Source organism: Alligator sinensis, unplaced genomic scaffold (assembly GCF_000455745.1).
Source record: "Alligator sinensis unplaced genomic scaffold, ASM45574v1 scaffold722_1, whole genome shotgun sequence".
In the NCBI taxonomy this organism is placed as follows: Eukaryota; Metazoa; Chordata; order Crocodylia; family Alligatoridae; genus Alligator; species Alligator sinensis.
The window spans coordinates 728468-753527 of NW_005842345.1; the positions used below are offsets into that span (position 1 = coordinate 728468).

General features: G+C 58.0%; 4 protein-coding genes across 9 annotated transcripts in view; 1 reads left to right on the forward strand and 3 right to left on the reverse strand.

Annotated features, from left to right (window-relative positions):
• HR (HR, lysine demethylase and nuclear receptor corepressor) overlaps positions 1–5471 on the reverse strand; it is a 33092-nt gene extending 27621 nt beyond the window's left edge. For 3 of the 6 annotated variants that reach the window (XM_025210374.1, XM_025210372.1, XM_025210369.1), the window contains exons 1-3: positions 5312–5471; positions 1879–2106; positions 799–939 (exon numbers count right to left, since the gene is read on the reverse strand). The gene's annotated coding sequence lies outside the window, so the exon portion shown is untranslated. Of the gene's footprint in view, positions 1–798; positions 940–1878; positions 2122–5311 lie in introns of all 6 variants that reach the window. The other 3 variants (XM_025210371.1, XM_025210376.1, XM_014522386.2) reach the window with 3 other exon arrangements.
• LOC102376385 (pulmonary surfactant-associated protein C) overlaps positions 22–25060 on the forward strand; it is a 36459-nt gene continuing 11420 nt past the window's right edge. The window contains exon 1 of the mRNA XM_025210380.1: positions 22–93. Within this exon, the coding sequence (XP_025066165.1) occupies positions 64–93 (30 nt within the window). The 5' untranslated portion in view covers positions 22–63. The remainder of the gene's footprint in view (positions 94–25060) is intronic.
• Positions 7905–17020, reverse strand: REEP4 (receptor accessory protein 4). Its single transcript, XM_006028903.2, has 8 exons — positions 16515–17020; positions 12744–12816; positions 12132–12208; positions 11513–11633; positions 10790–10903; positions 10224–10359; positions 9442–9602; positions 7905–9241 (listed from the first exon to the last, which is right to left on the reverse strand). The coding sequence occupies exons 1-8, from the start codon at positions 16544–16546 to the stop codon at positions 9176–9178; spliced, it is 780 nt and encodes a 259-aa protein (XP_006028965.1). The 5' UTR covers positions 16547–17020; the 3' UTR covers positions 7905–9175.
• The window catches only part of LGI3 (leucine rich repeat LGI family member 3), an 8191-nt gene continuing 5071 nt past the window's right edge, over positions 21941–25060 (reverse strand). The window contains exons 5-8 of the mRNA XM_006028923.3: positions 24947–25018; positions 24499–24668; positions 24186–24350; positions 21941–23897 (exon numbers count right to left, since the gene is read on the reverse strand). Coding sequence (XP_006028985.1) covers positions 23080–23897; positions 24186–24350; positions 24499–24668; positions 24947–25018 — 1225 coding nt within the window. The 3' untranslated portion in view covers positions 21941–23079. The remainder of the gene's footprint in view (positions 23898–24185; positions 24351–24498; positions 24669–24946; positions 25019–25060) is intronic.

A 25060-nucleotide genomic window follows, 5' to 3' on the forward strand; every position in this document is an offset into this window, starting at 1 on the left:
GGAAAAGAGCAAGAGAGAGACACGAGTGCCTATGGAGACAGATGGCAGGGCACAGGCCGAGACATGATTGCACGTGAAGATGGTCAAAGAGAGGTATGCTCGTGGCGATCGATAGAGGGAAAGGGGGATGTCTGTGGTGATAGACAGATGGATCAATCGAACGTGTATGCAATTCGCAGAGCAGCAGACAGATCTCTGTGATGACAGACAGAATAGTAGGGTTCGGGAATCCTCTCTCACCAGGGATTCATATAACCCCATATCATGTAGCTTGGTGCCCTCTGCTTGCTCTCTCTCTCAGGGGTGCCTCGATCTCTCTGTGGGAACGGGTTTCAACCCCAAGAAGCCAACCAGAGCTCTCTTCGTCTTTGCAATGTCTCCCACAGAGGGCACAGCCAGGTCCCAGAGCCCAGCTCCCTCTGGATCCACTGTCCTAGCATGTGGGGTGGCTGTTCCATACCAGCTCTCACTGGAGGCTCATCACTTGTGTTTCCACAACCTGTTTCTCCCCCAGCAGCTAAATGCATCTGAAACCTGCCTTCCTACCCCACTGGTCTGAACGGCCCAGACCTCATGTTGTTCCTGCCCCACGCGGCTGTACCAAAACCCACTAAGGAGCAGAAACTGCTGCACAAGCACTGTAGGGGCATAGGGCCCTCCAGGGCCAGTGAGTGCAGCCCCTGCATAGACAACCACGGATGCAAGGCATTGCATTTTCACCCTGCACACACCACACCTTGGCCCAGGGACTGCACCCCGTACCCAGCCCATGCCCGCAGCCAAGCTATCGGCACTCACACTCCAGCAGCTACGGCATCCAAGCTTCACTCAGAGCTTCTCTGCCACAGGTGCACTCCCAGGGTGACCCGTGCTTCTGGGGAGCCATGGTGCCCCCTGTCCTCAGCTGTTCCCTCTGGCACATGGCATCGAGGGCATCACCTGCAAAGTATTGAGGAGAGGGAGGCATGAGCAGCCTGTGCCCACATGCTGGTTGGCAGTGGCTGGTTGGCAGTGGCTAGTGGCAGGGGGCCGGGGGGACCGTAGTTCCTGCTAAGGACTGAACTGAGACCCAGATGCATGTTCTAACTAAGGGATACACAAGACCAGCCTCCTCATTTTGCTTTCCCTCTGGGAGAGCCACGAAGCCTAGTGTTCAGAGCATTATAATATAAACCTCAGGGATGAGTTTAGCTTAGAGCCTGGCCCTCAGGACTCCTTCTACCCGCCCTGCTCGCTCCAGTCCCAGGCTGCCTAGGATATGATCCATGAACCTGGCAGAGGTCAGAGAGCTGGGAAGCCCCATCTCCCCTACCCCTTCTTCTCTTCCATCTCACATGCCTAAGCAGAGCCCTACCACAGCTTGGGGGCACTAGTGCTATAGACAAGTGAGTATATGGTTCTGGTACCCAAGGCAGGGTTGGCTCTGCCATGACAGCCTGGCAGATGCCCTGCCCCAGAGGAAATGATCCTCTGCTGCCCACTGCCCTGTGCCAGCCCATGGCAGATCTCTTATGAAATCAACTTCCAGGAGCAGCAATCACCTAGAATCAGGCCTACATAGCCAAGTAAGCACTGCCGTAGCCAACAAGGTCCTGGGGCAAAGAAAGTCGGTCTCTGGCTGGGGCAGAGCCAGGAGCATGGGTCTTTGCCTGCTCCTTTACAAACTCCTCTACCCATCTCCAGCTGTGACCCACTTCTGGATAACCCCACCCCAACCCCATTTCACCTATCATGCTCCACCATCCCCAGCAGGTCCCAGCCTCCCCTTGCTGCGCTTGCCCCTCATCCCCGAACTGGCCTGCACACTTCAAAGCACACAGCTAGCCCCAGATGGCTCTGCTGGCCAGGGGTAGGAGATTTTGGCAGGTGTGAGCTCACCTTGGTGCCTCTTCCCTGATTGTTCCAGCAGGCAGGGAGTGGCAGGGCTTCCCTCCTACCTGCCTGGAAGCTGCTGCCAAGTACTAGGAGCGAGCCCCTCTCTCCCTGCCCTCTGGGACCCTGGGGGCTCAAGCAGTCTCCAAGCAGCCGGGGCTGGGTTTCCTCATTGCGTCTCCTTGCCCTCCTTGCTGGTAACGTAGCCCGCAAGCCAGCCCAAGGCTCTGCAAGCTGCCAACAAAGAGGCTGCATTTAAACAACAGACATAATTATGCTTTTGATACCGTCTGCTAAAAATACAGCTCTGTGCAGCGCTGCGAGCCATGTGTATGCAGGCTCACATGGCCTCTCAATGGAGCAGCTGACTCAGGAAGGGAGAGAGGGGGTGGAGAGGGGGGTGAATGGGAGCAAGGGAGAAAGAGAGAGAGGAGGGAGACTGAGTAGAGCAAGAGGCACACAGAGGTGAGAGAGTAGAAAGGAGAGATGGGAGAGGGCACAACACAGCCAAACAGCAAGATGCACTGAGCTGAGCTGCCATTCAGTACCCGTGACACACAGGAACACAGTGCTGGAAGCTGTGCCAGACTCACAGCCTGGAGCTCCCTTGGGCTGGGGTCTGGGCACCTCTCCAATGCAGGGTCCCTTTGACAGGGGTGTGGGTAGTCCTGGGGTAAACCAAAGACCCTCAGCATTTTGCCAGCCTCTTGCCCCTGAGGGCTGAGAGCAAGATGAGAATGCCCAAGGATCCTGATGCAGCCCAGAAAGGGTCTGAAACACACACCAGCATTCACTGCATACAACCCAACATGCCAAGACCATGCGACACTGGCTGGCAGTGGTGGGGCAGGGCAGGACCTGGGATCAGAGTGGATCACCGCCTGCTCCAGAGCCAGCAATGGGATGCTGTGACGGAAAAGGCCAGGCTTATTCTGGGAAGCATTAGCAGGAGCATCATCAGCGAGACACATCAGGCTGTCATCCCACTTTGCTCAGTGTTGAGCCCTCTGCTGGGGCACGGCATCCGGCACCATGCTCCAAGGAAGAGCAGGGAGGCTGGAGAGTTCAGGGGATCTGCAGGAGTGAGGAGAGGCTTGCAGAGCTTGGCCAAGGGGCAAGGCTGGGGGCTTGTTTAGTCTAAGAGACAACGGAAAAGGGCAGGACAGCAGCCTTTGAAGGTAGTTAGAAGGGGGCTGTGATCAATCGCCTGCCTTCTTCACCCAAAGGAGGCAGGGGAACGAGCAGCTTTGTTGGCAGGCAAGGAGACCTCCTTATGTACAGAACCCAACCCCGGGAGGCACAGAGGCCTGCCCCCGACTCCCCCAGCAGTGCAGGTGACAGGCACGTGGACCTGAGCTGCACCACCACAGCATCCGCTGGCATGGTATGCTGGGGAATGGCACAGCTGGGTACCCAGACACACCACGGCTGAGTGCACAGAGCAGGCCCAGCCGCATGCACCTGCCCGCTGCTCTGCCACCCAAAGGCCAGCTGTTTTGCAGGGTGGGAACACTGGCCTGAAGTCTAGGGCACCGACCACTTGCAGATGCAATGATAGTGAAGAGGGACCAGTCCCACAAGTACTAAGGAGCGCAGACACAGCCCTGGCACTGGCACATGCCAGCTGGTCTGAGGCAGATGGGCTTGGGGAGGCCAGAGTTCATTTCCTGTGGGCCTGGGGCCAGACCCGCTTCAAGGGCTGCCCCAGATCTGGCCTCTGCAGCCTATTAATGAATAAACCACCATCCTTAGCTTCTTTGACCTCTGGCTTCCAGCACATGGCTCCAGGGACAGGCACCAAGGGCAGCTTGCTGAATAGGGGTGACCTGGATAAGTTGTCAAGAAGCTGGGGGACTCGAACTGAAGACTCCTTCAGGCACGGCTGTCGGTGGACCTACGGTAGCTATGGAAAGGTGAATGTGGCCGAGACAGAAGGAAAGCAGGAACCCAGTGGCCTTTCTTTCTTGGGGGAAAGCTGTGAAGCTGGCTAGGCTGCCAGAGGAACTGCACCCACCTTCTCCCAAGAGGCTGGGTGCTGAGCTCTTCCGGAAAGCAGGGGCCTTGAATGAGCTCTGCCATCTGAGTCAGTGCAGAAAGCAGAGATCATGGGGTGTGGCAGGCAGGAGACATCCCCCTCCCCAACTACCCCCACATGTGCATAAATCAAAGCATGCAGGCAAAAGGCCCGGCAGAGCACTCGCACACCCCAGACAGCCCCCGCAAGCACAATCCTACACCCAACGTCCTACACAGCAGCATTGCCCAGTACCTAATAAAAGCCTGGAAACCCTACTGTTGGAGCTCGGCACAGACCCCAGAGCTCCACCAGCTGGAGGGAACCCGGCTTCACCCCAGCATACCCCCTGCCTTTTCCCCAGCTGGAGAGCTCCCCTCTCGGTCTGCCCCCCAGCATCTTCCACCCTTTCTGTGACACGGCCATGAACTTGCTGCCCCAGACCATAGGGAGCCACATACAGCACCACCCGGGCTCTGTAAGGAATCACTTTTCATCTAGTACGGTGACGGGGCATGCAGGAATCCTGGCCAGAGCCTCCTGCCCCTGGCAGCTCACCCCCCAGGTCCCAAAGCCCTGCACTGACACTGCCCCTGTATTTCCGTCTATGAGACGTTAATGTGACAGGGGGAACTCGGCCAAATTCCTCCCTACAAAGGTCACAGTGATGAGAGAGCAAGAGTGAGAAACCCAGCTCCCCTCTTCCCATTACAATGCCATGTGTGCATGGGCCCAGCCCACCCAGGGGGCCAGGATGCCTGGGGTCCATGCATGGATCCATGCAAAAGGGACCAGAGCGTAGCAATTAATGGAGGACAAGGAGACAGGGTTGCATTCCCAGCTGTGCAAAGGGCCTGAAGCCTACCAAGCCAAGCAGGAACTGGGAGACAGGATGTCTGGGTTCTCCCACCGGGTTCGGGTGGGTTGAGGTAAGTGCTGGAGATGCAGAGAGAGGAGGAGGAGAAGGGAGCTTCTCACTCAGGCCAGTGACCTGACCCTCACTGCTCCCTCTAATACTCTCTCTAAGTCACCAAGCTCTGGGAAGCTGATTAGGGAACTGTGGGCCATGCAGATTAGTGGCCTTTTGCAACCCCAACAAAGGGAACATTGAGTGCTCAGCTATTCAGGGCATCCCCTGAGGCGGGGGCCGAGTCCTTGGTCGGCAGCCAACGGGGCATAAGGAAGGCAGTGGGGGTGGGTGCATCCCACGCTGTCCCACACAGTGTGGAGTTCAAACCCTGGCAGCACTCAGCCCGGTCCAGAGCGGCTGCATGCAGGCGGCCTGCAGGGCTCCATGTCAGCAACTCTGTCTGTCCTGAAGGGTCACCAGGGAACAGGGCATATCATACATCCTGGGTAGACCCGGGTGCATGGACCCCAGGCTGGAGTGGAGCACATCTGGAGGGGACTCAGCACATCACTCACCTGCACAGCCCTGGGGTGCAGCCAGCACCTGTCACTTTGTCCTGAATGCGCCTAGCAGGAGGGGAAATCGCAGACTACAGAACTGGCGGGATCCTCTCTGACTGCCCCACGGCTGCTGCTCCCTTCTGCTCTCACCTCTCTGCCTGCAGCAACAGGGAGCCAGCTGGCTGGGCTGAGGAGGATGGGACCCTGGCGGCAGGTCTGCGCGACTGCAAAAAGACTTCTCTGGATAGGCGAGCTCAGGTCAACCAGATAATTGCAGTGCTGGGCCCCTGCCAGGGGAGGATTACAGCTTTGCTGACTGCAGACTGGCACAGGCCGGCAAGCTGACACAGCTGGGACAAGCGTCTGGGCTGGGGGAGGGCCCCTAGCCCTGTCCTCAGCAGCACCTGCCAAAGACGCGCCCACACACCGGGAGAATGTGGGGCAGGTAGAGGTGGCAGCCAGCAAGCAAGCGGCTCTCAGCATAGGGGGCTATAATCCAGGAGCCCTGGCCTCTTTCTCCACTTTGCCTCTGTCCAGTCCTTCTTGGGGAAGCCGTGTCCCTTTGCTCCCTGTGCCTCAGTTTCCCCATCTCTGAAGCAAGAAGGGAGTGATGATACTGACTCCTTTCCCAGGGGCTCAGGAACAACCTTGGACACTTGCTTAGTCCCATGGCAGCCAAGGCCTGGGCTGGGCAGTGGCCCTGGCTCCCCTCCTGCCCTGGGTGCCCACCTTTTCCTGGCAGGTTAGGAACTGACCCACTGAGCGCTGCCTCCTGATGCTGCAGATACTCGGTGCCCCCGGAACTGGACTCATTGGGCACCCTCGGGATGGGCAAAGACTCTATGGCTCACAGGATGGCCTTTAGCCCTTTAGGAGCCAGAGGCTTCCTATCCCCTCAGGTTAGTCTAACCATCCTGGAGAAGCAGCAACATCACAACACCCTCCCCGCCAGCCATATCCTCAAAGGGACTGTGCAGATCCAGCAAGATGATCAGCATCCCTCCCTGCCTCAGCCCTTCCTCCTCCGGTGCTCTAAGTAATCATCTCCCAAGTAGATAGAAGTGGTTAATCCAGCCACCTCTGCCTCACGGCAACTCTGCATGGCCCCCCCACCACCCTGCCTCTGAAAAGAGCTGCCCACTGCCTTCTCCAGGTTGCATCACTCAGCACGCAGGCCCCCAGCCCTGGGGCTGGGCTAGCACAGAGATCCCCAGGAATGGGCCAAGAGGAGCTGGCTGTTTAAATACAAAGGTGGGGTTGGCCAGAGCAGGGATGGTTTCAAGGCAGGGCAGGGAGAGATGCTGAAGGTACCGCAGCAGGAGGCTATAGGGAGAGCAGTCAGTGGCACGCTGCTATCTGCAGGCACAGGAAGGGAAGGTTGCTCTTCAAGCCATCCAAGAGTTGGTAGGGGGTAAGGACTGGTCTGTACACAGCTCTGTATGTCCTGGTACAAAGCTGTCCCCAAGAGCTCTGCTGGCAGAATAGGCAGCACTGAACATGCCCCTTAGCAGCCAGCTGTGCATGGACTCCCCTGCCTAGCACTGCTCTGGGGATCAGAGCAGCTCTGGGGACCAAGCCACAGCTGCACCGAGGCCCTTTCCCTTCTGCAGACAAGCTGGATGCCGCAGCCAGGACCCCTCTGGCCGCAGCCTGTAGCCAGACATTGACTGGCCGGGACTTATGGCAGCTGGGCTCCATCACACCGTGGATAGGGCTCCTCCTTCCTGCTGCAAGCAGAGCCCAGCTGGCCGTCCCAGCTGGGAGGCAGGAAGCTCTTTGCCCAGATCCCTGCCAGCTGGCTGCATGAGGCAGTTGCTACTGCCCCACCGTGGGGTCCCACAGCTACTGCAGGAGGCTTGGTGTAGCTCCCAGCCCAGGGTGGGGACATGGATTAACCATGCAGCTCTACTTCGGGGACAAGCGAGAGCAAGGTACTGCCCTTCCCTGCCCAGCAGGCCAGGAATCTCCACTGTCTCCAGTGAGTATTGCAGTCTCCTTTCCTTCAGCTCCCTGAATGACCCTGTCCTACAGTATTTCATAGTTGTTAGGGACTGGAAGGGACCTTACAAGATCAGGTCCAGCCCCCCTGCTCCTGGGGAGGGAAGACTGCTAGGATCAGATGACCACAGCAAGATAATGGGGGACAGCAAGCCAGCCCTGCCCAGCCTTCAGCATGCTCCCTCTGCACTCTCTCCCCCTGCTTCTCTTCACTCTCTTCCCACACTGGAGCTTCTCCAAGCCACTAATGATTTATCCCATGTCCTGCCTCCTCCCAAGCTCCCGCTGTCTCCTTTTAAAGGCAGGGAGAAGCACTGCCAGCAGCATCCCAGCACACGGTGGGGAGGGAAGGCAGCAGCCTGCAGCATGCGGCTTGCCAGTCTAATCAAATCCCCTCGCAGGGTCATTCCCTCTCCAGGTCCCCCCCGCCACCCGCCCCTCTGACATACCTTCCTGTTGCCCCAGCTAACAAGCAAAACAGTAGCAGAAGTCCCACCTGGGTCCAGCTCCCACAGGCTGGATTTCCCCAGGAGCACTCCCTGCCGCCTCTGCTACTACCATGTTCTCCACAGGGCAACCCCCAGCCCAAAAGCAGTCCTCACACCAGCTCTTAGTGTCAATAGCTATTTATTTCAACATACAAAATCCCTTCTTGGGAGGGTCCAATCTTAAAAACACACGAAGGACAAAGAGACGAGAGAGGGGAGAGGGTCTGAGCCATCAAGCGTTCAAGAAGGATCCAGTCAAGGCTTGGAAGTGTCTCAGCACAGGCAGGAGGGAAGGGCCTGGCTGAAAAAGAGTGCCAGCTCCCAGCACACCGGTCAGAGCCAATGCACAGGAGCACGGTGAGGTTTGGCATGCAACATCTTTGGTTCGGTGCAGATTCGACAGGGGCCGAGTCGCCCACAGCTCGAAAAGTCACGGAGCAGCGGCAAAGGCAGCACTGGGGTGACATTTACCTGTGAGGCAGAAATGTGCTTCGGCTTCAAGGCACATTGCTGGGGGCAGACTGGCAGAGGGCAGAGCCATCCAGCTGGCTTAGTGTCATTCATCTTGGCAACAGCAGGACAGCTGTAGGTCCCCAAGGGACAGGAAAGGGGAGCTCAGGTGACGAGCTACATCAATACCTGCCTCCCCCCAGTAAAACTGAACAACCAGGAGGCTAACACCTGGCACACAGGGCACCCGTGTCCCACTCCGGCATGGTCTGGTGCATCTCTCTCCACTAGCCCAGCTCCACACCAGAGTCATGGGCCGCTGGAGGCGTCGGCTGAATGGGAGGGAGGGCAGCTTGTAGCTACAGCGCTGGATGGGCTGGCTGGCCTGCAGTAGCCCGGACTCCCGAGCAGGGAAAAAAAGAGGAACCTGAATAAAACAAGGGGTGGGCAGAGCTGCACAGGCCAAAGCAAGGAGGGGTCAGAGGCACTGGAGCCAGCCTGCAGCAGCTGTACAAAAGAAAGGCACAGGAAGGGGGTCCTCTTCCCTCCAGCATCGCAGGGCCCTTGTTGAAACATGAGGATGCTGGAAGAGCAGCTCCATGGCCTAAAGGTACTACTAGCCCAGTAGCAAGTGTGCTGCTGCTGGGGCCTCCAAAAAAGAGAGTTTAAGACAGAATCCAGCCTCCATGAAGAGAAGCTGCAGGGAGACTGTGCTTAGAGGCAGCTTGCAGGGCACAAAGAGCAACCGGGCATCACCGGGGAGGCATGAGGAAGTCCAAGATATTTACAGAGCAAGGTATCAGGGGGAGTCCATTCCCTGCAACAGAGGAGCTAGCCACTCCAGAAGGTGGAAAGGAGGAGACAGGCCCCTCTCCCACACAGCAGCACATCTAGTCAGGTGAAGACTCCCAGTGAGCCACGGCTCTGGCCTCCCCAGGGCTGCTTAACTGTCCTGATCCGATGGCACCACCTTCCTCCTGGCCCGGCCTCTCACCACCCGAGAGGAGCCCTGCAAGGGAGGAGTGGGAATCAGGTCTTTCGACACACCAGCAAGCTCTACGCTCCCCAGGCAGTCTCTGTGTGCTGAGCCCCCGGGAAGCAAAGCTCCCTGGCTGCACATCAGATAAGCCCTTCCCTCCCCACAATGTGCCTGGCACAGACCCTGGTATGCCTCCCCTGCCCTGCCCTGCCCTGCCCTGCAATACCCACCTTCTTGACCACGCGGAGGCTCTGGCTCCGGGAGAGTGGCTTGGAGTCCTTGCTGCGGTGTGTGACCTTGGGAGAGACCTGGGAGTCGGACCAGCAGTCCTCTTCCTCCTCGCTGTCGCTCTCATGTGCTGGCTGCCGGCTGGCAGAGGCGGCTCGCTGCCCTGCAGAAACCCCACGTCATGTCAGCCAGTACATGGCACAGGAGGTGGGGGTATGGTCAGGGAGGAACTGCTGTAGCCCCAGCATGTAGCCCTCTCTCCACAGAGGAATGATGCACTGGCCAGAGCTCAGGCTCTGCACCCCCTGCCTGGCTTTTCAGCTTTCCTGTGCCATGGCCATAGGGCCCCTGCATGGCACGCCAGCTAGGCAAATGGCCCCAGCCACCTGAACACCTCCACACCAAGCTCTTCAAATAGCACCTTCCCTCTCTGCCTGCCCAGGGTCACATGCAGCCCTGATGCCAGCCCCAGAGGGGAACTCAGCCCCCATTCCTCTCCCCAAGGTTTCAGCCCCTCTGCCTTGTAAAACAAAGCCCCAGCTGCTATGGCTACCTCCTGCTCCTGCTTAGCCAACAGCCTGACACTGCCTGCCATGGAGGTCCTTAGCCAGAGAAAAAAAAAACTGAGCCCAGATCTCCACAGCCACACTGACCTAAGTAGCCAGGAGACTCCCAGACAGCCTCTGCCTCTCCCCACTTGGAGCCCAAAGCAACTAGCCCATGGGCTACAGACTGGAAAGCAGCAAGCCATGCTCAGACCCCTGCGACTGCATCCCCTGCTTACCAATGGGTGGGCGCCTCCTTGCCGCCTGCTCCTCCAGGTACAGGGGATCCTCGTAGTGCACAGGCGAGTCATCCGAGATGGAGCGCAAGTCCTGCATACTGAAGCTGCGCAGGCGCCCAGCCAATGCACCCTGGCTCTGCCAGACATGGGAAGGGGAGAGGGGTGAGACCCAGCCTGCTCCCAGCTGCCTGCAGGGAGTACCAGGGGCTGAAAGGCAGGGGCACACCGAGCTGCACCGAGGAACCAGGCTAGGAGGCTCTGTGGGGTGGATGCAGGGGGGAAGGGGCCTGCAGAAAGCCAGGAGCACAGACAGGTTCATGTGGCTCCCAGGCCCGGTGCCTGCTATGGAGTATATGCTACCTACTTTGAAATAAATGGACAACAGCTTCCAGGCTTGTGCCAGCCCTGAGGATGTTGTGGAGCAGGTCACATCCTTGGAGCATGCACAAGTGGCATCTGGGGGAACAGGAAAGGCAGGAAGAGGCACAGCAAGCCAGGAGAGAGAGGCAGGCAAGAGTAGCAAGTCCTGGTCAGGCTGCTGGGCTCTAGGTAAGAGCGGCAGGTACCTTGGTTGCACCCTGGACAGCTGCCGTGGCTGCAATGTTGAGGCTCCGCTTCCCCAAGTTGACCATGGTCTCATAGCCGCGCTCCTTGGCCTGGCTGATGTACATGTCGATCTCCTGCAGAGACAGCCCCACACGTGAGCATCCCAGGGAGCTCCACAGGTCACACAGCTACATTGCTCCCACAGGGAGGTAAAAGGCAGCTGAGACTCACTGCACCATCCCCTCACCCACCCACCCACATGCAATTCATGCTGCAGCTTTATACCCTCCTGCAGCACAGAATGAAAGGGCATGGACTGTGCCCCGGCAATGAGCGAGTTTGAAGGGGACTCCACAGAGCAGAATGGGGCAGGTGCCGGCAGAGCTGTGGACATGAAGCCCTGGTCTGAAATAGCAGAGGGGGTACAGGGCGCATTTCACAAGAGATGCTGCAGCTCAATGAGACAGGGGCAGGATGCAGAAATTTCTACAGGCAGAGGGCACTCTGGCTTATGGGACCCAAGTACAAGACAGGGAAAATGTCCAGGTTAGGGGACCAGGTCTGTTCCAGCAGGGAGACAGAGATGAGGCTGAAGAAGCATGAGAAAGGCCATGCATGGAGGAAGGCACGGTACAGCCAGCTCCTCACTTGCAGGTCCCTAAGATGGGGGGTGCATTGCCAAGCCCCACTGACCGAAGTGAGAGAACTCTGTTGCAAGCATGCCACACCAAGAGGCCCTTTACCTTCTCCCTGCGGGACAGCGTGGGGTGGATGAACTTCCGGTACAGCAGGCTGGCTCCCTTGGTGTACGGGGACAGCAGCCAGACAACAAATGCCATCTTGATCTCATAGTAGAAGGGAAACCTGGGGGTTGAAGACACGGCAGTGAGGGGCATCACACACCTCGGAGGAGCAGAATGAAGCCAGGCCCTGCAGCTCCGAGCAGGAGTACAATTCCTTTCCCTCCCACACTGCTGCCAGGACTAGGGCTGTGCTTCCCCCTGGCAACAGGGTAGAGGGGCTTGGCAGGCCACAGGGCCACCAGAGAAACCTGCCCATTCATGCTGCACAACACTTTGGAGGGGGGAAGCCCAAGAGAGGAAGGAACAACAGAGATAGGGTCCTTCTGGTGGATGTGGTTGTGCTCCCCTTTCAGCAAGCCAGAGGTGCAAGAATGAGCACAGGCAGGTAGCAGGCAAGCCAGACACTTGCACCACCCCACTGCTGCCTTGCAGCAGGACTGAAGATGTCCTGATCAACGCTGCACTGATGCACTGGCCCTTCGCGAAGGACAAACCCTACAGCAGGCTCCTGGCATCCGGTACAGACACCAGTGGAGGGACCCCAGGGCAGGGGTCTTACCAGGAAATGAAGACATCCGTCAAGGTCTCTGTTGCCATGAAGAGTGCAAACACAATCCAGTACATCATCCAGCGGACCTGCAGGGATGCAGGGAAGTAGATGAGCTGACATGGCCCAAGATAGCCACAGGGAAAGGTGGGGCTCCTAGATATGCACCAAGGGACCCCTACCTGCCTTGCATAGACCCATTCCTAACACTGGTGCAGTGGGTGGCATGCAATGTGCTACTACCAGAGGGGACACAGCTTTTAAAGCAAAATAAAGGCCCCCAAATTCATGCACAAGGGAATCCAGTACCTCAGGGAACAGCGTACACAGCACTTCAGCAGCATCAGCCCAGCATCACCCTCCAAACATGGGCTGTTGCATCCTTCCCACAGGCAGGGCTCAGAGAGAAGCAGGGCTGAGAATCCAGGTGCTCCCCAGCTGTGTGGCACCCCCTCCTATCCCCTAGCACGTGTCCAGCAGACAGCCCACGCTGGACCCCACTGATAACAGGTGAAGGTCTCACTTCTGGTTCACATGTATTATTCCCTTGTGCCCCCTTCCACCTAGGTGCCCACCCTCCTCCTGTCCAAGCTGCACCGGGGTCTCTCTGCCCCTCATACTCACATACTCCCGAATATTCTTGGTCTTCACAGCCTTGTAGGAGGCGTAGGCCGGATACAGCATCCCAAAGACCAGCCTGTAGCGGAAAGGGGGTGTGAGGCAGGCCGGCCACCACCAGTACAGCAGCGCCAGCACCCAGAGGCAACACTGCTTGGCTCTGTGCAGCAGCTTGGCCTTCACTGCCCCCAACACCATGCTGCCCCCAGACCCCTCTGGCCCCCTCGGCTCCTCTCCCATTCTCAGCGGCAGAGAGGAGAGGCAGTGCTGGCCGTGGGTGGCAGTCACACGGACAGTATCTGGGTCAGATACGGTGACGCTGCAGCAACTTCCCCGGCTCACCCACCAGGCCAGGTGCTCTTGCAATAGAGACAGGCTGAGCCAGTGCGCTGCAGCAGGGTGGAGGCAGCAGACAAGCCCTGGCAATGCACCTGCTTCCCTGAGGGGAGCGCTCAACTCAGCTATTTGCTCCGGCCACGGGGGAGAGCTGGACCTGCCCCTGCTCTCCCACTCCCCTGGCAGATCCAGTGCCCAGAGAGTGGATGGAGATCACCAGGCACATGGTACTCAGGAAGTGCAGGCAGCCCCGCAAAGCAACACGCCCCATCTCCACCCAGGTGTCTGCACCCTGGCCCAGGAGGACAGAGGCTGGAGCAGGAAGCGTCTCTGGCTTTGCCTGGACAGAGGATGACATGACGGATGCACCTAGGTGCACTCACCTGGGCCTGGCTAGCCAATATGCCTGGCCCCAGCAGCTCCGTGACTCAGCAGCTCCTATACACCACGCACCAGCCCAGCTGGTTGGAAAGGACTGCCAAAGGCAAGCAGGCAGTGTGCAGCCAGGCCCTGGGCTTGTTCTAACACACCAGGACTCGCAGGCAAAGCCACTCAGGATGGCATGGCACGGCCTGTCCCTGGCGGCTGCACTCACCGTCTCCCAGCCCCTGCATGCTCGTGGGGTGGAGGGCAGAGCAGGGGGGAGCGGGGGGCTCCTCTAACCCCACAAAACAGGGCTGAGCAGAGGGAGCCAGGATGCAGGGTATGGCTAGGAAGCACAGCCCAGCTGCTAAGAGCAGGATCATGCAGTAGGAAGGCCTGAGCCAGGCTGGAGAGCACAGCGGTTTGCAGGCAATGAAAACAAGCACACGTGACCCTGCCCTCTTGCTGGCTGCACTTTGCCTTCTCCGAGTTTCCAGACTTGCTTCCTTTCCTCTCCTCCCAGGCAGGCTCCCTTCCCCCTCCCGCCCCGCCTCTTGGAGGCTGGAGATTCCTGCCCAGGGCCACCAAGCATCCCAGCACCCACAACCGCCATGCCACCGCAGCTGCAAATGCACCACCACCCCCACTGCTCATGGGGAATTTCTTCAGCCTGGCTGCTTTGCCCAGATGGCACCAGTGCCACAGGGTGGGGCAAGCTGGATTGATCCCGCTCTGCCCAGAGAGGGCTGCAAAGGGCTGGGTGAGCAAAGCCAGCTACATAGATCAAGGGCTGTGAACACTGCTGGGGAGATGGGATCCCAAGAAAGGAAAGTCCACAGCCTGGCTTCTTTCCTACATGGTCCTCACACAGCCACGTCCCAGCCCTGGGCGAAGTCAAGGTCAAGAGGTTGTACACACAGACTAAGACGGCGTGTCAGGACACAGTCAGCCACAGTTGTTGACACAGGATCATTGCTGCCGTCTCCAGAGGTGGCATGCCGGAGCACGTCAACACCAGGCTGTGGATGAAGCTGTCATCCCATCACATGCCACAGTGAGACGGAGACGCCTCCAGCAAAACCAGTCCTTCTGTGGGGGGGGGGGGGGAGTCACTGCTGAACTGGCATCCCTCTAGGTGCTGTGGACATCATACCCCCAGAGCTAAGCCCAGCTGGGGGGCACACTAAGGCAGATCACCAATGGAGCCTGCAGAAAGCATTCAAATCCGTCGACAACTGGCTGCCCTACCACCCCTTCCCTTGCCTGGAAGGACTCTCAGCACTGCACTCCTCCATCCTTCAAGGGCCACCAAACACACCCCACGTGGTTTCCGACTAATGCAGAACCAGCAAAGCACAATGGAAAAGAGCAAGGAAACAGCAGCGGTAACGGAGCAGCGCTTCTCACCGCCGAGAGCCTGGTGGGGACAGCCATGCCATGGTGAACCACTGCAGAAATGCCTCCATGGGTCCAAGCCACCACGGAGGGCTGGCAAACACAGGACCCGGGAAGTTGTGCTCTGGCAGCTCCCACCAGCCTTCATGTCTCTACAGAGGCCAACACGTGCACGTCTTCATGATGTGCCAAACCCTCTTCCCTTTGGGGCGGTGATGGGACTTTACAAACACGTGACCCGACCTGTTCAGCTTGTCACATGAGATAGCTGGGCATACACGTCAGTAGCTGACTCTGCCTACAGCTTCCTGCCACACCCCTGCCAGAGCGTGCTGGGTCCCGCTGGACAGGAAGACAAAGCGGGTGACACGAGGTGGCTGGTGCACAGCCAGAGCCCCATCCTGCCGGGGAAAATCACTGCGAAGCACAGCACAGGCCCTTATTTTGGGAGCCCCGCAGCCACGAAGGAGCAACGCTCATTTCAGATAGGGTAAGGGAGTCCACACGTCCCTGCGGCCGCTCTGTTGTCAGTCTCTAGGGTGGCAAGTGCCCAGCTGGGAACACCGAGCAGCTGTGACTCCGAGATCCAAAATGCCTACCAAGATGACACAGGAAAGAAAGGCTGGGCCCATCCCTGCTTTGCCACCTCTGCCAGCAAATGGGGGGCCAAGTCCCTCCAGCTGGGTGCCACTGACCAGGCAGGAGCTGCTCTTGGTGCTGGCAAAGTGGGATTGAACAAGCACCTGCTCCTCAGCCAACAGACCCTGGACTGGCTCTGCTATGGGTTTTCAGGAGCAGGAGCCCAGGCCACAGCCATCAGATCAAGGCCTGCCAGCTGCTCAGGGAAGCCCCGGAAAGAGACCAGAGCCCTTGCGCGCTGGAAGCTGTGCACGCATCCCATAAGACACCAACCCCAAAACCAGGCCTGAGTAGAAAGGATGTGAGAGATACAGGGGGAATGGAGAGGGATGCGCGGAGATGGGAGGCAGCTGGCTGATGGCAGGAAGAGCCCACATCTGATTTGGGAGCCACTTTTGAAGGGCACCAGGAGACTAAGTGATGGGTCCCCACAAGCAGAGCGAGCCCAAGAGAGCATGGGAGCACATAGGCCAATGCCTGCAGGTGACAAAGGAGCAACCTGCTAGCTAAGGAGTCCCGAATGCCCTTGGCGCAGCCCTCCAAGGGCATGTTCGGAGGTGTAGGGTGCCCCAAGCCGGCACAGGGGCACACCAGCAGGCACATGCCAAGCCAGAGCCACAGACCGCAAGCAGGGCAGCTGGCTTCCCACATCACAGGGCAGGCCTAATCCCGCCAGAGCTGAGCTGCCAACTGGGTGTCTGCTCACCCGGGGACCATTGGTTTTTAACCCCAGCAGCTTCAGCTTAGCCCACACTCCTTCCAAGGCACAGTCTGGTGCCCGTGGGTGGCTGAGATGAGACTGCAAGGGACAAGGCAAACCCCTCCTCAAAGAAACCCCATCTGCAGGGTTCACCCCTCACACTCCCCTTTCTGCATCTTGCACAGCATCCCACCCACCCCAGAGCAGGCTGCATTTGGGGGCATGGGGATGGACAGCACTCCCCTTCATTACTCTCCAAGCACTCTGAAATTACAGGCAGGGGACACAGTGAGGCAGGTGCCAGGGGCCCTCTCCCCCTTCCAAGGGCTCCGGATCATACTCACACGACCAGCCGGCAGATCATCCAGGACACCATGGTGCCTCCAGCCAGGGGCTCCAGCAGAGATGCCCGCTACGCCAGCTGGGGGGATGGCCACAGGGACCTGCTGCCGCCTGGCAGATCTGCTGTGCTTCTGCTCAGCGTCCTCCAGGACTCCCGACTCAGGCTGAGCTCATGCACAAAGAATGCCCCGCTCGCCCCAGCCCTGCCAGGCCCCAGGAGCCCTCTACCCCTGGCAAGGCAAGCTGCTGCCCTGTGAGCCTCTGCCCCACGTGCCAAGCTGCACCCTGCCAGGAGGGGTCCGGGTGCCCTGGGCTGGGTGGTAGGCCGCCTGCAAGCCCAGACTGGCTGGGAAAGGGATGCGGGGGGGATGCGGATGCTGCTGCTGGCCCTGGCCCAAGGCCCCAAGCCCCGGCTCCGGCCCAGCCCCGCGCAGCTACAGGAAGCGCTTGTAGCAAGTTGAATGTTGCAGGGAACTGCCTCTGCCCAACCCCTGGGCTCCGCGAACTGCGCATGCTCCTTAAAGGGGCCGCGCCCTTAAAAGGGCCCTGCCCAGGAGGTGCCCACTGCTCTATGCCAGGATGGGCTTGGTGGCTGCTGCTGGCTCAGCTGCGAGGGAGGGATGTGGCTTGTGCTGCAGGGCTTCCCCAAACCAAATGAAACACCCCAGTGCAGTGCAACACCTCCCCCTGCCCCCATCTGCCACCAGGGTAGTGGGTGGGCACACTGTGTAGCCCTGCACCCCCAGCCACAAGCTGCTTTGAAGCGCCACACGCTCTGCCTGCCCCATCCTGTGGGGAGGGGAGAGCGGCTCTGCACCCACCGGCCTCGAGCTTCGGATGTGCCCAGCCAGCACCGCTGAGCCCCGGTGACCGAGTGGCTGGTGGCTGGGACCCGGGCCTGTCCTTACCTCGCGGTCTATTGTGCAGGAAGGGCCTGGCGCACGTCAGGTGTGAAAACCTTTCCCTCGGGAGCACCATGGACGGCGTGAACAGCGTCACGGATCTTCCCAGGACAGAGCAAACTGCTACAAGCCCTGCCGCCAGGTCCTTTTCCCTGGACAGTGTCCTGGCCCTGCTGTAGGGTTCTTGGTTGGAGCCGTGTTGGTCTAAGGACATAGGCAGGCAAGCTTCTTCGAGCAGATGTGATATCCATAGCTCTCCCCAGGTGCTCTTCCTGATGGTGGCAGGTCCACCTCCCAGCTGCTGGGTGACTGGTCCCCTTGCAACAAAGATGGTACCGTGGAGGGGGACGCTGCTGCATCCCCCGTGCTCACCTGTGGGTGAAACTGCTCAGAGAGCCAAGGGAAACGGAGGAGTCTCATATACCCCGTGAGAAATGCACACTGAGTTTAATGCTCTGAAGCCATTCCTCCACCTCTGCTTCTTCCCATCCTTCCTACAAGCCCAGTCCTCCTGCTACGGACCCCAGTACCTGGCTCAAGCCCTCAGTAGCTCTAACTGTCCTAGCTACACCACCTTTGTGTCCATTGCCACAAAGCCTTGGTTAAAAAATGAAAGGAGCTGCAACTAGGGTGCTTTCAGTCATCGGCACTAAAAGGGACATCCAGAACATCCTCCTCCCGGGTGGGTCTCAACTGATTATGCTTCCAGGAAGGCATCATAGGCTTTCCTGTGATCCTATAATAGGTTGGACAGACACTTAAGATGGAGTGGTTTAGTCAGGGGTGACCCTAACTGGTGCTTCACGTGGCCCATCAGTGTCCCGCTGGAATTGCCAGTTGTAATCAAGGGCTGACTCAATCCCAGGCCCCAAGATAACCCTAGTGGGCTTGTGCTGGACGGTCCTGGGCCGTAGCCTTCCTCTCTATGTGAAGATGCAAAGCCAAACAAGGCTCCAAAGTCACAGGCCTCCAACAAGAAAAAAAGCAAAAGGGAAAATGTGACCTGCTCACTGCTGCTTTGTAAACACAGCAGAAAATCAATCCCAATCCTTCTGGAAGCTCCTAGGGACACAGGACACAGATCGCTTTACTGGCATTTCTTCCTGGAAGGCCATGGCACTTCTGAAGAGGGCACGGTCACTAGGCACTGTGTTGCCATGGTGCCTTTGAAAGGTTTGTTTGCACGCTTGGCTCCCAGCTGATTGCGAGCTGCTCCAGCGAGCCACAAAAAGGCCTCACACAAAACAGCAGTGCATAGAAAAAAATCATGCGGCTGCGCTTCAACCCATCACAAAAGGTCACAGGATTCAGCACGAAATACAGACATTCAAGTAATCCCTGTATTGCTTCCACTGAGCAGAAGTCTGCAGGCTGTAGCTGGCAGCTGCAAACTGCATTTTTGGCAAGGGCTTTCCCCGGAGCAACGTCACAGGAAGAGAAGACTCACAAAGCCAGGAGCAGGAGTTGTGACGAGACAGGGGCTGATGTGTTGCAATGTGGTACTGTACTGCACAAGGGTCATGCTGTTCTTGGGCTGCAAAGAAAGTCACAAGGCCAATCCAAGCACGCTCCACTTGTTGTCTTAGTGCAGTGCATTGTGTTCCTTGCGAGACACGTAGGTCACTCGGGTAAGGCAGTCTCCACAAGCTCAGTTCAGCAACACTGAGCAGTAAAGTCAAGGGGATTTAGGCATGCAACATCCCACCCATGCCCAAGGGCTTTGCTGGACTGGAGCATAAGGCATAGCAGTTCCTTCTGGCTCAGCAAGGTGCAGAGGACAATGATGCTCCCAGCACAGGGACCTCATGAGAAACAATTTATGCTCATAAAATGCATCGAGTTCCTGTGTCAGAAGACCAAAGGGCAAGTCCGTGCCCTGGTGAATCCCTGACTCAGTCATACCCTTTGATGAAACACTGGTGTCAAACACCTATGAGTTGGGAAATCCCGAAGGATGGGCATGAGAACAGAGCTCCTGTCCCTGGGGATGTAGAAGCAGCCGGTTTCCCTGTGTGCTCCTGTACCTTGAAGGCTCCCATGTCACCCAGAGGTTGATTAACACACAGGCCCATGGGGCCTGGGCCCAGAGGCCTTTGCCAATCAGAGCCCCCCTGGGAAAAATCTCTAACCCCCCCAAAGCAGGGGTCCCAATCCCAGCAGGGGTGTCCTGACTCCAGTGGAGGTGTCCTGATGCAGGGGGTCCCAATCCCGGTGGGGGTGTCCCAATGTGGAGGTCCTGATCTAGGGATCTTAGATGCCTTAGACATCCACCAAGGGGACTTGCCTCTCATTTCTACAGGGTGCAACTGCATCTGGTGAGGTGAGAGGGTCAAGCCTCAGTCCAGCAAGAGCAACCAGACCAGCCCGAGCCTAACTCTAACTCAGAAGTATTCCCCACCTAGCCCTAGCCTGTAAAACCCTGTGAATCTGGATGCCAACCTTATCAGCCCCAAACATGCACTGAGCCTCCAACCTTGCACCACTTCTTAACTCTAACCCTAACCCTAACTCTCATCCTAGCTTGGGCTGCTCCAAAGCCCCAAACCCAGGACAGAGACCCCTGTTAGCCCCATTACAAAAGCAAGCTTGGAGAGGCTGCAGCCCCTATGCCTAAACCTAGCTGGGCGATCCCTGTCACAGACCTCACTGTAGCAAGGGGATCCTTCCAGCCCTTACCACCCCCAATTCCCTGAGAGAGAGAGATTGCTGAATGAAGGAGCAGCAATCTAGTGGGATTCAGGGAAGAGGATGCGACCTGGTGTGGGGAGAGGAGAGATGGGATCATGGTGTGGCTAGTTTTGGAAGAAGTGGAGATCAGGACAGGACGCCACCACCCAGCACTTTGCTGTGCACTCCCAAAGCAGGCGGCCCCACTCCTTGCCCCAGTGACGCGGGTGCTGGGTTCCCTGGCAGAGCCCCGTGCCACAACAAAGCAGAGCAGGTGGCACGCAGGAATGTCACAGTGTGTTTATTACTGGAAGCATGTCTGTCGAGCTCGCACCTCTCGGTTATAACGCGGTGAGTGTCCTGCCCAGGGGCTGGAACAGCACGCTGGTGGGGGAGTCAGAGGCAACAGGAGGGAGCTGGTAAGAGGATGGCATGCGGAGAGAAGTGCCTGGAGCATGCCCGCCTTCCCTGTCCTGCTTCCCAGCAGGTGGCGATAAAACCTCGTTGCTGAATCAATTTTTCCAGCTATTTAGTTGGTCTAATAAAAGAGATCACATTTACCCAAAGAACCTCCTCTGATCACTGCTTCAGACAGGCGATTCTCCAGTCGCCGCACACCAAGAACAAGGAACCTCAGCATCGCTCTGTCCTGGTACCCATCCCAGGGGGGCCTGCAGGCTGGAGCCCACCCCTGCCTACAGCTGGAGCAGGACGGGGCCTTGTGGGCTGCAGGGAAAGACTGGGGCAGCGCTGTCTCAAACCAGGCAGAGGGGAAGAGAGCAGGATTTGGTCTTTGCACTGAGATGTCCCCGTCCCCCCCACCTGTCATTCCAGGTACCCCCTGTGCAAAGGTAACCTCTGACGAAGATGACCAGCGGGTTGCAACCTGGCACAGGTCCTGGCACAGAAGCTAAAGGAAGTAACTCCCCCAGCAGGCAATGGCAGTAGGCTTTTCTCTCCTATCTCAAGCAGCACCTGTTCGAAAAACCTAACACGTGCAGCTGATCCTTCCCTCATCCCCTCTTCTCGCGGTCAAGATCAAAGCTACTGGGCAGAGTTGGGCTGAGCAGGGACAGAGACAAACTGAGAGATGCAGAGCTCGTTTGTGGATAAGCCATAAAGAGTGGACCCTGGGGGAGAAAGTACCTTGAGTAAGGCAGCATGCAACCCAATGGCTGGCCCCAAGAGATGGTTTGAGGCTGAGCCATCACCTGTTAGCCTGAGCCCCGCAGGCAGTAAAAACTGGGTAGAAATACACACGGCCACCAAGGGGACCAGAGCCTTTTCCCTTTAGCTGCCCTTCTATATCTGCCTGCTGCACTCAGCTTCTGCGTCATGTCCCTGTGTGTGTGCCTGACGATCTCCACTGCCCCCGGACTAATGTGTTAGGCTTGTGCCCTGGGTCACTGGGATGTCCACGCTCTGGCTGGTAACCAGACTATGCACACACAGTACAAGCAAGGGATACAACTGCAAACATCAGAGAAGCAAGCAAGCAGTGTGCCAAGGCCAGCCTGTCTCCATAGGCACTGTCCAGATGGCCATGACTCATGAGCAGGGGGTTCCTGGAAGGCAAATGGCCTTCGAGGCTCATACAGATCATACTCACTGGACCTGGGCCAGGGAAGTGACTGCACCCACAAGACTCAGACTGCTAATGACCAGACTTAGGCAGTGCTGTAAAGGGAGGAAGGGGCAAGGATCAAGGCATTCCTGGATGAAGCCATCCCTGCCCTGAGCACGCCTGCCTGTGCTGCCTCCCAACTGCAAGGCCTGCTCTCTATTCTGAGATCCAGGGCCCAGCATCCTCCCATCATGCATGACAGAAAGCCCTGCTCTGGAAACCTGATGGGGACCAGGTGCAGGGACAAATCAGGAGCCAGTGCTTCAAAGGGAGGATGTGTAATTATTGGTACTTACAGCAGAGCAGGGAGGACAGGGAGCCCTACTGTACCCATTGCAAGGAAGGGGCGACTGAGGCACGTGGGGAGATTGCAGAGGGTAACTTGACTTCCACTGCATTTGAGAAGGCCTGGGGGGCCCTCACTCAGCAAGCAGGAACAGGTCGGGTGAGCACTCCCACTGCACCACTCCTCGAACTGGTCCAAGCAGACATAGGCAGCAGCCGTGGCACAGTGCTTGGACCTCCATCTCTGCATCCTGAGCGTGAGTGAGACCTGTGTCCAGGGTAGCAGAAGCTGCAGAGTTGGGTGCTTCTTCCCAGCCTGAGCACCAGGGCCACATGGTTGTGTGCAGAAGGGGATAGCAGGGTCTGCAGTCTATAGGGATGTCCCCTATGGACATGTGCCTGTGGAAGGACAATATGGCCTGTGCATTGCTCACAGTCTGTACACAAGCCCATGTGTAATACTGTGCATAGTGGGGTACAGATGGGTGTGGGCAAGTGCAGCAGTGGGTATGGGTGTGCGTAGGAATGGGCATACCCAGGATATGGGGTGCCTGTGCACAGAGAGACATGGGAATGGACAGACACTTGAGCATGGGCACAAGTGTGTGTGTGTTTGTGTGAGCTGGGGATGGGGATGCTGTGGCTGTGAGGTTGTCTGTGATGGGGGATGAGGGACAGGGGTTGAGCATGTGTGTGTCTTCTGGCTGCATAGACAATGGCACACACACGTGCATGGAGGCACACTTGTTTGGGGGGGAAGACTGCGCACGTATGTGGGGGCACACGCATGTGTTTGTTGGGTATGAGTGCTCAGTTGGGGGGTGTGCTGAGTGTGTACGTGCCCAAGGGTGTGAGCCTGCCTTTGGAAGGGGGTGTGTAGGTGTGCTGGGGATCCCCAGATGTGTGTCTCCTTCTGGAGTGTGTATGTTTTGGGCACACCCACATCCAGGGGCAGGTCTATCCAGGGGCAGCAGTGGGCACAGGCAGGAAGCCTTAGCCTGAGTCTCCCCCTCGGGGCAAGGTGTCCCAAGTGGAAGAACCACTTTCCGTGCACAGTGTCTGGGTGAGGGTGGGCGACGGTGGCACCTCCTACAGGCTGAGATCCACCACGATGTGCCTGTAGACCAGCGTGTTGCCCTTGAAGCTGGGGGCCAGCAGGAGGTCAATCTCCTCGATGGGGACATAGCGGAAGGCCCGGGGCGCCTGCACCGAGAGCTCCTGGAACTTGACAAACTTTTGCTTCTCCTCGTCCCAGAGGTAGATGTGCGTGAAGGAGAAGTCACTGCCCAGGGCCATGTACTGGCGCTGGGACACCATGAACGGCTGCATGACCATGGAGCCACGCGAGGGCAGGGTCTGCACCTCTGTGAAGCGCAGCCCCTCCCACTTGACCACCTTGGAGTCCCCGATGTAGCGGCTCAGGCACAGGTAGTTGTCCCCCTTGACCTTGAAATGCTTCACCATCTGCACGTCCATCACCTCCGTCACCTCCCCCTGCTGCACAAACTGCTTCTGGGACCGGTTCCACTGGTAAATAATGGGGGCCTGGGAGCTGCTGGAGATGATGAGCCGTGGCTTGCCGTCATTCTCCAGATACTCCACATCTGTGTCCCGGTGCCAGGGGTGCAGGGCCTGGTGGGAGTAGAAGCCGTTCTGGTTCCAGTGGTAGAGGCTGGTGGAGCCAGCCTTGGAGCTGTCAGCGATGACAAAGTACCAGTCACCATCAATCTGGAAGGCCTCAATGTCATTGGGCTTCCGGATGGTCTGGCTGTCGATGTCCTGGATCTTGATGAACTTATCCACGTTGGTGTCCCAGCGGTAGATGTAAGAGCCGCCGAAGAGCTGGGCCACCACCACGTAAAGCTGTGACTGAGCCACAATGGGCTTGCAGTACACGGCCGAGTGAGCTGCAGTGGGCAAGCAGGGCTGTGAGAAAGGGTCACGGCAGGGGCATGCTCTGCCCCCCCACAATCCCAGGCATAGGGCATGCACAGAACCCGTTCCACAATCACTTGCACACCCACACAGTACATGCAGGCACACATGCTGGAGATGGGAGCATACATTCCTGCATGCGTGCACACAGAGGCACATCCTCCTTGTACATACATAGAGCACATGTGCATGTGCTGGAGATGCACAGGTATACTCCTGCATTCACACTCACTGCCACTGGCCATGAATCTGGCTCTTACCAGGAATCCGGTCAAAGTCCCGTAGCTTGCGCTCCACATAGTCCCATTTGAGCACAGTACAGCTGCTGGCGCTGGGCTGGGCCAGAGTGATGTAGAGGTCACTGGAGTAGATGAAGGGCTCAGCAGACACTGACTGGAAGGGCAGAACCTGATGCACTACGAAATCTGGAGGGAGAAGAAGCAGTTACACCCAGTCACCCCATCCAGGGCTCCAAGGCTTTCCAATCACATCTAGCCCATCACAACCCTTGCCTGCCTCCCGCCCGCAAAGGGAGCCTGCCAGGCACTCAGGGAAGATGGTGTCGACCCCCACCTGTTGTAATGCAGTCAAAGTCCTTGAGTGCCAGGTCCCGGATCTTTTGCCCCTGGAAGCGGTCGGGGCTGCTGCAAAAGATGGCAGGCACAGTGGTGTTGGTGCTTTCCATCCACTCCACCAGCCACTTGATCTTGCAGTCGCAAATGAACGCATTGCCCCGGAGGTCCCTGCAAAAGGAGACCTGGAGTCACCCAAGCACCAGGACCTTGCTGCAACCCTGTCCCTGCCCCCTGCTACCAGCAAGTTTCCTGAAGAGGGAGGTGGATCCAAAAGAGCAGAAATGAGAGCTGCTCCAAGCCAGGAGTGGGGAAGACACCATGGATGTGGGGTAGTCAGCTGGTGGGAGGACCTTGCCAAGCCAATATCCCATGCACAAGCTCAGCACACTCCCAGTACCAAGCCCCTCAGGCTGACTGAGGTCTGGGCTGGGCAGAAGGAGCCTTACAGGTCACTGAGGATGTCCAGGGGCTTGAAGATGTCTCTGGGCAGCGTCTGCAGGTTGTTGTTGGCCAAGGATCTGAATGAGAAAGGGAAAGACTGCAGAAAAACCTGGATAGGT